The 14,471-nt window shown below is 37.0% G+C and overlaps 1 protein-coding gene across 12 annotated transcripts in view; it reads right to left on the bottom strand.

Annotated features, from left to right (window-relative positions):
- Window positions 1–14,471, bottom strand: part of RIC8B (RIC8 guanine nucleotide exchange factor B) — a 115,419-nt gene that overhangs the window by 63,112 nt on the left and 37,836 nt on the right. For all 12 annotated transcript variants that reach the window (XR_004271027.1, XR_004271013.1, XR_004271031.1 and 9 more), the window contains one exon: window positions 6,919–7,527. Coding sequence is in view for 6 of the 12 variants with exons in the window: in XM_032285786.1 (XP_032141677.1) it covers window positions 6,919–7,527 (609 nt within the window). In the remaining 6 variants the exon portion in view is untranslated. The remainder of the gene's footprint in view (window positions 1–6,918; window positions 7,528–14,471) is intronic.

The raw sequence follows: 14,471 nt of genomic DNA, 5'->3' as shown, positions 1-14,471 counted from the left end.
CAGAATTTTCCCCATATCCCCTTCAAATGACCTTGTTAATGTTACAGGTTAGTATTTTGGTTGTTATTGAACTTTATATGTATGGAATCATAAAATACATATTCTTGTGTTGGCTTCTGAGATTCATTCACATTCCTCTGTCTAGTTGCAGTGTGTTATTTTTCACTGTTTGAGAGCAGTGCTATTTGAAGTATGTTTGCGTACCACTGCTGGTCCACATCCTGTTCATCACTGATCCGCAACACCATGAGTACGGAAGGTATGCGTGAACATTTAGAAACTTCTGAGCAGTTTGGCATTGTGTGTAATACTGTATTATACAAGAGTTGCATTCTGACAGATTTTTAGGGAAAAAAATCTGGTCCTTCACTACAGATAAGAAAGCACTGCTGAACCTAAGTACAATTAAAAAAAAAAAGAAAGAAAAGAAAGCACTGCTGTATAGTATTTCAATATATAAATATGCCACAATTTACTTTTATCTACTCCTGATTGACACTTGGACTGTTTCCAGCACGGGGCTATCTTGAAAAATGCTGCTGTGAACCTACTTTTTACATGTTATTTGATATCTACAGGTACACACACTAGAGAAGAGATGCTGAGTCACAAGTTATATCCATATGACAAGCTTTACAAGGTACTGCAAAACTGAAGTGCTTTTTACCCATTTATACCCCACCAGTGGCTCTAGAGGGGCACCATTACTTGTTATAGTCAGCCTTTTTAATCAGTTATAGTTATGGTCATTCTCATGGACATGTAGTGATTTCTTATTTGTAGTATGCATTTTTCTGGTGACTAATAAAGTTGAACACCTTTTCATATGTTTATTAGTCATTTGGATATCTCTTTTGTGAAGTTCCTGTTTAAGCCTTTTGCTTATTTTTCTACTGGGTTGTCTGATTTTTATTTTTATGGGTTTGTAGGACTTTTTAATGTATTCTGAAGACAGTCATCGCACATTTGTTCTCCTCCAGTGTCCTGTCTTTTTGCTTCTTTTGATGAACTCACTTTAATAAAGATTGTTTTGTTATTTCTTTCCTTTATGGTTTGATCCTTATTTTGTCCTGTTTTAGAAATCTTTGCTTATTTACAAAATACCTTCCTTGCATGAGATAAAGTCATGAAGATACTCTTCACTAAGCTTTATTATTTTACCTTGTATATTTAGGTCTCTTATTCATCTCAAATTAAATTTTTACATCTGGTATAATATAGGGATTCAAATTCATTTTTTTCCATATGGCCATACAATTGATAAAGCCCCATTTATTAAAATGCCCATTCTTTCACTATTGCACTTCATTGTTACTTGTATCATAAGTCAGCTGACTGTATCAACTCTGTTCTAGCCCATTCGTCTATGTCTCAATAAATATTTGTTGGATGAGTGCTATCATTTAAGAAGTCTTAACAAAACTTAAAGTAAACACTATTTTCTACTGTTCGTTATTCTACTGTGTGACTTTCCATAAGCAGTTTAAACTCTCTGATCTTCACTGTCCTCATTTGTCAAATGGGGTTAATGCTACTGTATCACAAGGATACCAGAAATGAAATGCAATTGTTTTTCATAAAACATTATACAAACACAGCTTATACAACTGTTTATTAATTGCTTCCTAATTTAGTTTTGCTATTTTCAGGGCATCAATATTCTCTCCTCCTGAAATGATATCACCTTCAAAGGATGAGAGAGAAAATAAGTCCATAAGGATGAAGGGTAAAGGAAGAGAAAGAGACCAAGCAGGCTTGGTTGTGATAGTGAAAATCAAAATGAGATAACATTAAAAGACAGAAAAAAAAAAACTCAGGAAATTCACTGGGATCTTCTTTACACAGTTTTCATCTTAATCACAGATTAAGAAGCTTTCATCTTAATTACAGATTCCACTACTTATATGTCCTTCAAAGTCTCTAAAATAATCATGGAACTAACCTCTTTTGTTACAATGTGACATTCCTAATTAACTTCTATGGACACTGTTTTATCTTATTCAGATGGTATCCTTTGACTACTCAGATACTTGTATTTCTCTGTTTGCACTTGGCTGTCTGTTTCTAACATGTCTGCTGGTCTGTACTTTCTTATTACACTGCACTGATACCCTGGAAGCACTGGAGAAGCGAGTGTGGTCTAGGGATCCCTAACAGTCCCTGGAATAACATGCTCTATTCCATCAACAGAGACATTTAGAAAAGTGTTAAAGCAGGAGGAAGACAAGACCATTTCAATCAACTTTTCTAAAACTGACTTTATATCCTGCTAAAGAAATCAACTGGCCTTTTAAAACACAGTGTCTTTAGGAAAGGGAGAGAGAGGCTGATTCCACATGTTGAAATAAGTCTAGCTACATTTCCCACTGAATGGAAAGCAAACTCCAAATTAATCTGCTGATGGCATCAGAAAGCAGGCACGAATTTAACATTGAGGCATGAATCTAAAATGAACAAATTGCACTAATTTGCTAAACCTCAAGAAAAGCCTAGTCATTAATTTTCTATTTTTGGTGAACTGTAAATGAAAGTGGTCATAAAAATAACTAAAACAGTTTAAAGCCAAAACCAAACGTTTGTATTTTCTGTAACTGTCAAGATGTGAAATAGGCAAAGATTTAAAAAGTGAAATGCCCAGGGTTTGAAAAGGTATAACCCAGTAATATTTTTCTGAAGGTAAAATTAGCAACATATATAAAAACATCTTAAAACTTTGAAACCTTCTGGCCTGCCAATTTCAGGAACATATCCACAAAGATTTTATAAGAAAAATCACTGGAATTTAAGACAGCAAGCAACTGTAAACAACGTTAAGTGTCTTCAAAGGGAGATGTGTTAAAACTTGATGTATCTTTCTTTTTTTTTCTGAGACACTGTTACCCAGGCAGGAGTGCAGTGGCATAACCATGCAGCCTTAACCTTCTGGGCTCAAGTGATCCTCCCATCTCAGCCTCCCAAGTAGTTAGGACTACACACACATGCCACAATGCCTGAATAATTTTTAATCTTTTTTTTATTTTTCTGTAGAGATTAAGTCTCATTATGTTGCCCAGGCTGGTCTCAAACTCCTGTGCTGAAGCCTCCCAAAGTGCTAGGATTACAGGCATGAGCCACCACTGCACCCAGCGATATTCTTCATTTTTCATAGATCTGTTTATACATATTAGTATGTATTATTTCACAAGAAGGTAGAAGGTGGTTGTCAAAAATTTCTTTTTGGTTGCAGAACCCTTTTTATACCCAAATTAAATCTTAATTACAACCTATATTTAAAGAAAATCAATAGCAATAGCAACAACAATTGGTGCTCTTTATTTAAAGTAAGGATGAGGAACTGGGAACACTGTCCACTTACTCCCAGAGGCCACTCCTAGGAACCTGATGGCTTAAAGAAACATATTTTGAAAACCTACTCTTTATAAACTTTTATTGTGAAGAAAAAAGACTAAGATTGTTAAATGATTGCATTTTTGTAAAAATTTACATCTATATGTTTGTTTATATATTATACAATGAAGAATAGTTAGAAAGATACACACCAGCCGGGCATGGTGGCTCACGCCTGTAATCCCAGCACTTTGGGAGGCCCAGGCAAGCAGATCACCTGAGGTCGGGAGTTTGAGACCAGCCTGACCAACATGGAGAAACCCAATCTCTACTAGAAACACAAAAATTAGCCAGGTGTGGTGGTGCATGCCTGTGATCCCAGCTACTCAGGAGGCTGGGGCAGGAGAATCACTTGAACCCAGGAGGCGGAGGTTGCAGTGAGCCAAGATCGTGCCATTGCACTCCCTCCAGCCTGAGCAATAAGAGCAAAACTCTTGTCTCAAAAAAAAGGAAGACATACACCAAAAGGGAAACAGTGCTTGGTGCAGTAGCTCACATCTGTAATCTCAACTACTTGGGAGGTTGAGGTAGGAGGACTGCTTGAGGCTAGGAGTTGAAAACCAGCGTGAACAACATAGCAAGACCCATGCCTTAAAAGAATAAAAAGTAATTAGCCGAATGTGGTGGCCTGCACCTAGTCCCAGCTACTCGGGAGGACGACTTGAGCCCAAGTGTGAGGCTGCAGTGAGCTACGATCACATCACTGCATTCCAGCCTATATGACAGACAAGACTCTGCACTTTGGGAGGCCAAATCCCAGCACTCTGGGAGGCCGAGGTGAGTGGATCACGAGATCAGGAGTTCAAGACCAGCTTGGCCAACATGGTGAAATCCCATCTCTGTTGAAAATACAAAAAATAGCCAGACGTGGTGACATGGGCCTGTAGTCCCAGCTACTCTGGAGGCTGAGACAGGAGAACTGCTTGAACCTGACAGGCAGAGGTTGCAGTGAGCAGAAGTAGCACCACTGCACTCCAGCCTCGGTGACACAACAAGACTCCGTCTGCCCCCACCACCAAAAAAAGAAAAGGAAAAAAGTGCTTATCTTTGAGTGGTTAGCTCATAGGTAATTTGTATTTCTTATTGTTCATATGCCTTTTTCCTATTCTACAGTGAACATATATTATTTTCATAAAAAGGAAAATAACGTTTATTTTAAAAGCTGGATTCTTCTGTACAATAAGTTTCCATATCCTTTTATTTTTTTAAAATACTTGCAATTCTTTAGGTGCTTGTCCAATTGAAGTAAACTGTCTTTTGTCTGACAACAAAAAAGATATTAAAATTCAGGTAAATGGACTCTTAGTAGCAAGTTTCTTTGCATCCTGGTGAGAGATTTTCTTTATGCTACCTTGTGGGTACCTCAATAGAAAGTACTCTATGTTTTGGTCTCTGTCTTTCCATATACTGTTTAACTTCCATAAAATGTTCACCCTCCGGTTTTTCAAATGACTGAATCGTTGTGTTTTCAGATCTCAGTAGAGACTTTCAGAAAATTTCTTTTACTAAGTATTCTCAATCAGTGTGATATTTATATCCTAGTACTTAACAGAATTTGAATTATATATCTGTTTACTGACTTATTACCTATCTCACCTAAAAAACTGAAGTTTCATGAAGGCAAAGACAATGCCTATTATTTGCCAATATATTACATAATGCTTGGCATACTATCTAGCAATTAACTGACTGGATGAATGAATGACTAAATGTTTGCCAAAAGTTGACTCCGGAAACTCATGAAGACATTCTTATCTAACTGAGTTGGCAAGAATCTTATTTTCAATACTATTTAAATTTCTAAGCACTTCAATAATAGCCAGAGTCACATTTAAATGGGCATATTTTATAATGGCTGTATCAGCTGACTCACAACAGGTATAAGGTAAGAGATACCTGGCTCCAGGATTACTGATCCTTTTCATGTATCCTTTGGAAAATAAATATTCTATAACACAGAATGAGGATTTGCTACTTCAACGTCTTCTAAAGCTTCTTCTAGCTCTGACATTACTTATAAGTAAAGTACACTAATGAGAGATAATCTCAATACACTGATATTTATTACCTGTCATCCATCTCATACATATACTGATGTGTAGCCACTGAATTTTAAACCCTTTTTTGTCAGGAATCTGAACAGTGTGAGCTACTATTCTGGTTACAACTGAAATAATAGGGAGCTCTATAATAGCAAAACTCAGAAGTTTAAGGTCTCAAATTGAGAACTTAAAAACCCCAAAACAAACAGCATAAGAAAAATAGCCACAGAAGGTACAAAATAAGCACAGAGACATAACATTTTAAATACTTCCAAATATTTGGTTTCAATGCATAAATGGAGCATGTGGGCTTTCCACATCTTTTCTTGCCAAGTCCCAGGAAAAACTGACCATACTACAGTCACCTAAAACAACTGTTAGGAATGATCTTCAAATATCTGGTTTCAAAATACAGACCTATTTGCACTTTAAAACTCAGATGTATGCATACTCCCACTATAGCACTGTACTGAGATAATCCTTTTAAAGTAGGTTGCTGACAAAAACACATCTTTATTCATGGGTGAGAAGTGTTTCAAATGGACACAGCAAAATGTTAGCTAAATCTTAAAAGTCAATTGTCAGAAAAGACAATTTGCTCTGGTACCAAAATCTCTCTCTCTTTTTACTGGAAGGGCTGAATTCCACTAGTTATTTAAGGCTAAAAAGAGAGTAAATGTGAAATGTTATACTTCTAGAAGGAAGGAAAAAGTTTATGTCTACTTCACTTAATTTGTTGACTTCCTTAAACTAAGTTTCCTATTTAGCATATTGTTCTTGCAGGTACTCAATTGTAAACTATCGAATCTGTCTCACTTTGGGTTGCTGGAGAGTTCAAGCAGCCGTGAAGGATATATGTCTAGAAATAAGTCAAGTGGTTTAAAATAACCTTTCCCATACTCTAATATTATCAGCTTATTTTCTAGAACTTACATATGAGCACAGATCTAGTTGTGGTCTTACACCTCGGATAGTTATCTAACACTATAGAGAAACCCCCTGGAGACTGGGATGATAGGCATACACAGAGCATCTTCTTCTCTTCTGAGCAGACACCAATTCTGATTGATCAACTTCAATTGGCTTGATCTGTCTTAGCTTTTCTTTAAGATGGCAGCCACTGAAAATGCCTATACCTTTATCAACCACGTTGTTTTGTTTCCCTTCAAATCTTATCATTTAGGCCTTATTCCTGAAAGAGGCACTCTTAAAAAGAGAGAAGTAATAATGCAACTCAGAATACTAACTATATTTGGCATCTTACAAAATAGTAGTCCATATTCACCCTATTCTGATAGGTATTATTACAAAAATGGAAAGAATAAGACTTACAACAGTTAAGAAGTATATCCTGGGTAATACAATTGCTTAATGGGAGAAGTGGGAACTTTTTCCTTTCCCAACTTGTATTCTTCTCTTGCAGGAAACTCTAGGGATGTGCCAGAACAATTAAATTCCAGGTAGATAAAAATAGCCTTCTCTACCTTACCTCTTTATGGACCTTCCAACTGTCTACCGTCACATTGAAGAGAGCTTTGAGGGCCTCAATGGCACAGTCTGTCTCCTGAGGTGAGAGAGGAGGTCCATTATGGTCTATGGCCGATTCATACTCATCGGTCCACTTGATGCTAAAGGCACTTTCCAAGACCTGGGTTAGCAGCGGTAGTCCCTGGAGCTCATAGCGCAATTGTGACCTGATGTCGGTGTGCAAAAGTGACAGAAGGAAGAGTAGGCGCAAGTCAAAGCACTTAATGTCATTGATAAATTTCCGGTCCGTGCACTTTCTCAGGAGGTTACAGAGCTTTGCAGCAAGATTAAGTTCCAGGCTGAGCTGCTGTGCCATCTGACTGTTGAACACTATGTTACACAGACATTTTAATGACTCCACAATAACTGGGAACTCCGACACCTTTTCCAAAGAATCATCCAACTCATTTAGCTTGGCTAGTCGCAGCAGTATCTGCATATTTTCCTTAGTTGTTACAGGAACTAAAACCTTTTTGTCTCTGGAGAGAATGCGGAGTACTTCTAGGCAGGACACTTGACATGTTGTTGGGATGTCCTTTATAAGGACTTTAAATATGCCTTCACAGAGTTTCTGAAAAACAAGAACGAGTAGGCAAAAATCATTATTTGGCTCAGATGATTTAAAGTAGAATGCTTCTCTACCAATGTATTTAACAACAATTAAAGATCTGGATAGAAAAGGTTTTTTACTATTTTTTAAATCACAGAATGTTAGAAACTGAAATATAAGGTGACTGAAAAATACCTTATATTTGGTGTACTTCTTTCACTTTACAGATGGAAACTGAGGGCCAGAGAGGTTAAGTTACTTGCACTGGGACACAGTGAATTCATGGCAGAGTAAGAGCTAGAGGTATGAGTTTCCTAGCTTCCAGCCTAATATTCTTTCTATAAAATCAATTATTCTATTTTAAACTGACTAGTTTCAAATGTCTTATGTAAGTTTTGTTTTCGGTTGACTTTTTAACATCAGACTAAACATAGTATCAGGATGGAAGGCAATCAGTTTGAATCACAGCTGTTCCCTTCCCAGAAATAAAGATTAACGCCTAAAGAATTGGCTCATATTTGTCCACAGTACAGGCTCTTGCAAAAAGACTTAAAGAAGTATGCATTTCTGTTGAGTTTTAGTTGTGCTATTGCTTCTGAATTTACAGTTCTTTAGCAGTAGCCCCATGTTTCAGAAACCCCAGAACCCCCTTTAGCTAAAATCTAATAATATTTAATCATCAAATAACCCCAGAGAAGAACTTTTGCTGACAAACTGATTAAAAATTACTCCAGGTGTTAGGTTCCAAATAGAGTTGAATTAGCATATATTATGCCTTGGGCCAATTGCAAAAAGGTGACCCCTCCTGGCAGACAAACTGCAAAAAAGAGTTCCCATGGGGTGGGTAAATTATTAAAAAGCACACATGGCTTGGGAAGCTCAGATTGTGGATAGAATTTTAGCTTTCTTTTGTTCTCTTGCTGTAGGGCACAGATCATACAAATATATGCAGCAGTTCTGGTTCCAAATCTTGCTACCAGTATCTCAAAAACAATTCTAGAATGAACCCAAATATCTTATATTTCCTGAAAAGGAATTTGTTATACCATTGCCAAATTTAAGAATCACTGACCATTCCCTCAAAATTCAACATCAGCTTTCTTCTCCACAAACTGCAGGCCTGGGTCTCTCAAGCTTATTCTTATATGTGAGGCAAGAATGTATAACCACTCCATCACTGAACATTTCTGTATTCCCTTACACCTTATAAAAACAACAACTACTATTACCAATATAAGATTTTACAAAGTTTCTATTAATCTATCATCAGATTTAACTCTTTAATAAAAAGAGGCTGCCTGTGGGGTCAGACATTACGATCTTGTCAAGAAACCCTGGCTATGTGCACCCTCTTACAGTGCACATAGTCATCAGCTACAGAAATGTCTATTTTAAATGTAGTCATCCCTTGGAATCTGTGGGAAATTGATTCCAAAACCCCTACAGATAATAAAATCCACAGATGTTCAAGTCTCATATAAAATGGTACAGTATTTAAATATAACCACCTACGTACATCCTCCTGTATACTCTAAGTTATCACTAGATTATATCTAATACAATATAAATTGCTATGTAAATGGTTGTTGTATTAAGGAATGATGACAGAAAAGTTTGTACATGTTTAACACAGACGATTGTATTATGTTCTCTAAATAGATGCGGAAAGGAACTTTACTTGATAAGCCAAAAAAATTTCCATAGGTGTCAATTCTATCCCTACCATACCTGGTAATTAGAAAGGACTTTCTTTTAATGTTTTAATATTATTGTTAAAGCACTTTTTTTTGAATGAAGTTTGGGGATAGGAGAAAGTATACTGTGCCCATTATTAAAAGTATACAGAACAGGGAAAATCTTCTCGATATTTAAATCTTTCACATTCAAGACAAAGAAATTCATACGTGGTATATTCCTGGGGGTGGAGTCAGGTCACCTTTGTTTCCATACAGTTTTACTCAAGAACGAAATATCTACCTTCCTCCTTAAGTTGTGAAACATGTAATAAGGTATTATAAAATATTATATATGTGAATTTGAAGTTCTACATATCTAATAGCACACAAATATCTTTCTTCCATTCTAAACCAAAAACAACAACAACAATAAAATTTTTAAAAATGTATGGGCAGTATGACACCTTTCTTCCTAATAACTTTAGACTCAAGAAAGAAAAAGAGCAGAGCATGAAGACAAATTGGAATAGCCAGGTCTATACATAAACCAAATGGACTGAGAAACTCTAGGACATCAAAGAAATTAAAGGTACCTAAAAAATTTACAGTTAAAAACTGCTTCATCTAAAAGCTTGTAGAAGATCATCCAGCAAGCGAAGACAAGATCTTTTTGCAGTTTTTAATTACAGTTGTTCTTGAACATACCATTTCTCACTACAGACCTACCTCATACTATGACTGTTCTGTAGCTTTTCGCTATATCTCTTAAAAAAGTAATACCACATTTTGGACAATGACTCCTTTTTAAAATTATAATTTTTAGAACCAAAACCATGTGAAATACAATAAGTGATATTTAATCAACGTATCAATGCTTTACCCAATACAATAATTTCAATTTAAAGATTATCAGGAACAAATTAATAAAAGTGGTTGAAAAGGCAGCATTCTTTATAGCTCCTCTACCTGTTGAGTTTGTGCGCTGCTTCGTTTCAAAGGTGTTCTTGTATTTCCCCTTTATTTTGCCCTATCAGAACTTTTCTGTGCTATAATTACTTAAGTTGATTTTACTCTACCTAAAACATGCTCTGCTCTCCTCAAACACCTTTCACAGCTCCCTGCTGCCCACAGAGTACTGCTGAAATGTGCCCAGTGTCCTCTTTCCTACTGTTGTCTGATACACACAATGCAAATGCACAGTTTCATCTTCAGGTGTTCCCAATTGGCTCCCAGTCCCAACCATGATACATCCTGAGTATTTCCTCCACTGTTCCTTCAGTGTGGTATGCCCTGCTACCACATCCACTCATCAAGGATTGCCAAGAACTTTTTAGCAGTTTGCTCCTCAACTGAAACCCTAGAGTAGACTCTAACAGTGGTTCTCAAACTTCAACATGCCTCATAATTACCTAAAGGACTATTAAAAAACAGACTGTTGCACCTCATCCCTAGAGTTTCTGATTCAGCAGGTCTGGGATGAGGATCCAGAAATGGGACTTTTAACAAATTCCTAGTAGGTGCTACTGCTGGTCAGAATCCGCAATATGAGAACCACTGAACTATGATTAACAATGGACTGACAAAATTTGGATGTTAGGGTCAAGGGTTAACTGAGAATACCTGACCAGGTGAACACAGAGAAGCAGGAAGTCTTGAACGCCGTTAGCACAACACCTTGACTTCTCCTTCACTGCCGTGTGCTAAAGATGCGGAAGGGTGGCAGGCACAGGAATCAGATGTCACTGTCTAGTCACATTATCTTTCTTAACTTAAATATTAAAAACTGCTAGAGTGTGAGGCACATTACTTGTTTAAGGTCAGCAATCCTGGGCTTGAAATTTGTTCAACCTACCACGGACTCTAAAACCAAATCAGTGTGAATTAAGAGCAGAAGTTCTGAATTTAAATTGTTTGCATCCAAATCTTGGCTCTTCTACGTAACAATTGTGACCTTGGCAAGTTACTTAGTCTCTAGACCTCATTTACTGCAAGAATTAAATGAGATCATGCATGTACAACACTTACGGCAGTGCCTGGCAAGTGATAAATGTTCAGTACAGGTTATCTATTACACATTATTATAAGGTAAATTGTCAAAGTCCTCAGTTTGGCACTTAAGATCTACTAACCTGCTCTGAGTCTTCTTTCACACTATTTTTATCAAATTTTCCTCTTTAGCTATATTCCTTTCCAAATTATCTCACATTAGCTTTTTTGCTTTCTTACTGCCTCCCTCTCCATGTCAGTCCTTTTCCTTTTCTATTTAAATTTTAGCCGTTCTTGAAGGCTAAGCTTAAAACCCATTTTCAACATAAAATTTTCTCTAACCACTTCAGCCCTCAACATTCTTCCTTTCTAAAGGATACCTAAATCACAAATTTGTAGCAATCATTTGATGCTTAGCACATCCATCCTGTTAGTTTTCTTTTTACGAGTTTGCCTCCACTACTAAAAGCTCTCTGAAGGCAAAAAGGACATCTTTTTTACAAGAGAAGAAAATGTATTGTAGTGGCTTTTGAATCATAGACCTGAATTTAATACCTTCTTTGCCATTGTATGACGTTTTTTTTTTTTTTTAAACTAACTGTGTGTTTTAGACACTTCTGAGTCTCTTTTTTTTTTTGAGACAGTCTCGCCCTGTCGCCCAGGCTGGAGTGCAGTGGCTCGCTCTCAGCTCACCGCAACCTCTACCTCCCAGGTTCAAGCCATTCTCCTGCCTCAGCCTCCCAAGTAGCTGGGATCACAGTTGTGTGCCACCATGCCCGGCTAATTTTTGTTTTTTTAAATAGAGTCGGGATTTCGCCATGTTGGTCAGGCTGGTCTTGAATCCCTGACCTTGTGATCTGCCTGCCTCAGCCTCTTAAAGTGCTGGGATTACAGGTATGAGCCACCGTGCCCGGCTTCAGTTTCTCATTTTTAAAAAAATGAGAGTAACATCCATACCTCACAGGGATGTTATGAAACAGACCCTGGGGCATAATAAGCACTCTAATAGTTACTATTATGTTTTATTTCTTCATAATCTTAGTTGCTCTTAAGAGAGCAACTAAGCAACTAGAACATAATAAGCATCCTCCCTCCAACTCAAAATAAATTAAGAAGTTCCTTAAATCTCAAGCATTAGTAGAGGTCTATTAATAATGTCTTGACACTTCTCCTTTCTAAGAAGGAAAGAAAGTAGTAGGCGCTATTCTTGTGATTGTACTGGTAGGGTGGTTTACCCCCCTGGGTAAAAGTATTTTCACAGAAGTAGCAGAAGGTATGTACCTTCATGTAAAGTTCTTTTTTCTGAAGAGTTTAAATTACCTATACGGATATGCTCTTGAAAATACAGAATAAAACTGTTTTTAAAAAATAGAAAAAAAATCATAATTATATAAGCTGGTATATTTTATATACAGTGGACAGAGGGCTTGATCCTCAGTCAATTTACTTGATTTTCAGTAACATGATTATTTTAATACACAGTTATGATCATCATGTGCACACAATTTTGTTTCCTAACTTTTAAATTTAACATAAATAAGCATTTTTCATATTGCTACAGAGTCCTTGTAAAACACAATTTTAAATGGATGCAGTATTAAATATGACTCCTGTTCTCAATGAATCTCTAGCATGAAATATAGCAGAGTCCAGAAAGAACAATGGGTTTACCATTAAAAGGGATGGCTTCACAATTTTAATAATTATAGCACATGTTAAGTAGCCCTTAAACTGCTTAGGAACAGAAGTGTTTCACATTTCTTGGGGTTTTGAAATATTTGTATTATACTTACTTGGTTGAGCATCCCAAATCTAAAATCCTGTAATGAACATTTCCTTTGAATATCATGTCATCACTCAAAAAGTTCCAAATTTTGTCCTGTCATTTGCAACAACATGGATGGAACCGGAGGACATTACGTTAAGTGAAATAAACTAGGCACAGAAAGACAGATATTGCATGTTCTCACTCATATATGGAAGCTAAAAAGAAGTTGATTGAATGGAGATAGTAGAATGATGGCCACCAGCTGGGAAGGATAGTGGAGGTGGCTGGGGGTGGATATGGAGGGGTTGATTAAAGGGTACAAAAACATCATTAGATAGAAGGAATAAGATCTAGTGTTCAGTAGCACAGTAGGTCAATTACGTTTACCAATAATATTTCAAAAAACTAGAAGAACAGAACTGGAACGTTCCTAACACAAAAGAAATGTTAAATGTTTGAGAGGATGGATACCCCAATTACCCTGATTTGGTCATTACACACTGAATACACTTGTGTCAAAATGACACATGTACCTCATAAATATGTAGAATTATTATGTATCCATAATTTTTTTTTCAGTTTTGAATTTTGGAGATTCAGGTTTGGGGATTTGTAACCTGTAATATTTTTTGCTTATGTGCTTAACCGTTTACAAAAACTTTTACGTTTCTCAATCTAAGAAATACTTACTGAGAGCCAAGCGTGGTGGCTCATGCCTGTAATCCTAGCACTTTGGGAGGTTAGGTGGGTGCATGACCTGAGGTCAGGAATTTGAGACACGCCTGACCAGTATGTTGAAATCCTGTCTCTACTAAAAATACAAAACATTAGCCAGGTATGGTGGTATGCACCTGTAGTCCCAGCTGTTAGGGAGGCTGAGACAGGAGAACTACTTGAACGTGGGAGGCAGAAATGGCAGTAAGCTGAGATTGCGCCACTGCACTCCAGCCTGGGTGACAGAATGAGAAGAAAAAAAAAGAATGAAAAGAAAAAAGGAAGGAAGAGAAAGAAATGCTTACTGAACACTTACTACACAATTCATTTTTTTTCTTGCTCTGCCTCCTGGGCTGAAATGCAGTGATGCAATATTGGTCATGGCAACGTCCACCTCCCGGATTCAAGCAATTCTCCTGCCTCAGGCTCCCGAGTGGCTGGGATTACAGGCCCGGCTAATTTTTGTATTTTTAGTAGACATAGGGTTTCGCCATGTTGACCAGGTTGGTCTCCAACTCCTGACCTCAGATGATCCTCCCACCTTGGCCTCCCAAAGTGCTGGGATTACAGGCATGAGCCACCACGCCTGGCCCCACTACACAATTATTAAAATGTTAAATGATTGCCTGGAGCAACTTAGTTAAAAAATACGAAGTCAGGACTCAATCCAGATCATCTGATTCCAATGTAATTTCCACTGTAAATCAATAATCATACCACAGCTATTTCTAATTTATTGTGATTTTAAGCATGTCACTTTATTAGGCCTTTCCCCCCCTCCATACCATGTATTAAAACTGAATGCCATCAAAGGCAACTTT

This window comes from Sapajus apella, unplaced genomic scaffold (genome assembly GCF_009761245.1).
Source record: "Sapajus apella isolate SASKATOON/1434 unplaced genomic scaffold, GSC_monkey_1.0 scaffold2, whole genome shotgun sequence".
NCBI lineage: Eukaryota > Metazoa > Chordata > Mammalia > Primates > Cebidae > Sapajus > Sapajus apella.
This window is presented reverse-complemented; position numbering and strand designations above follow the sequence as displayed.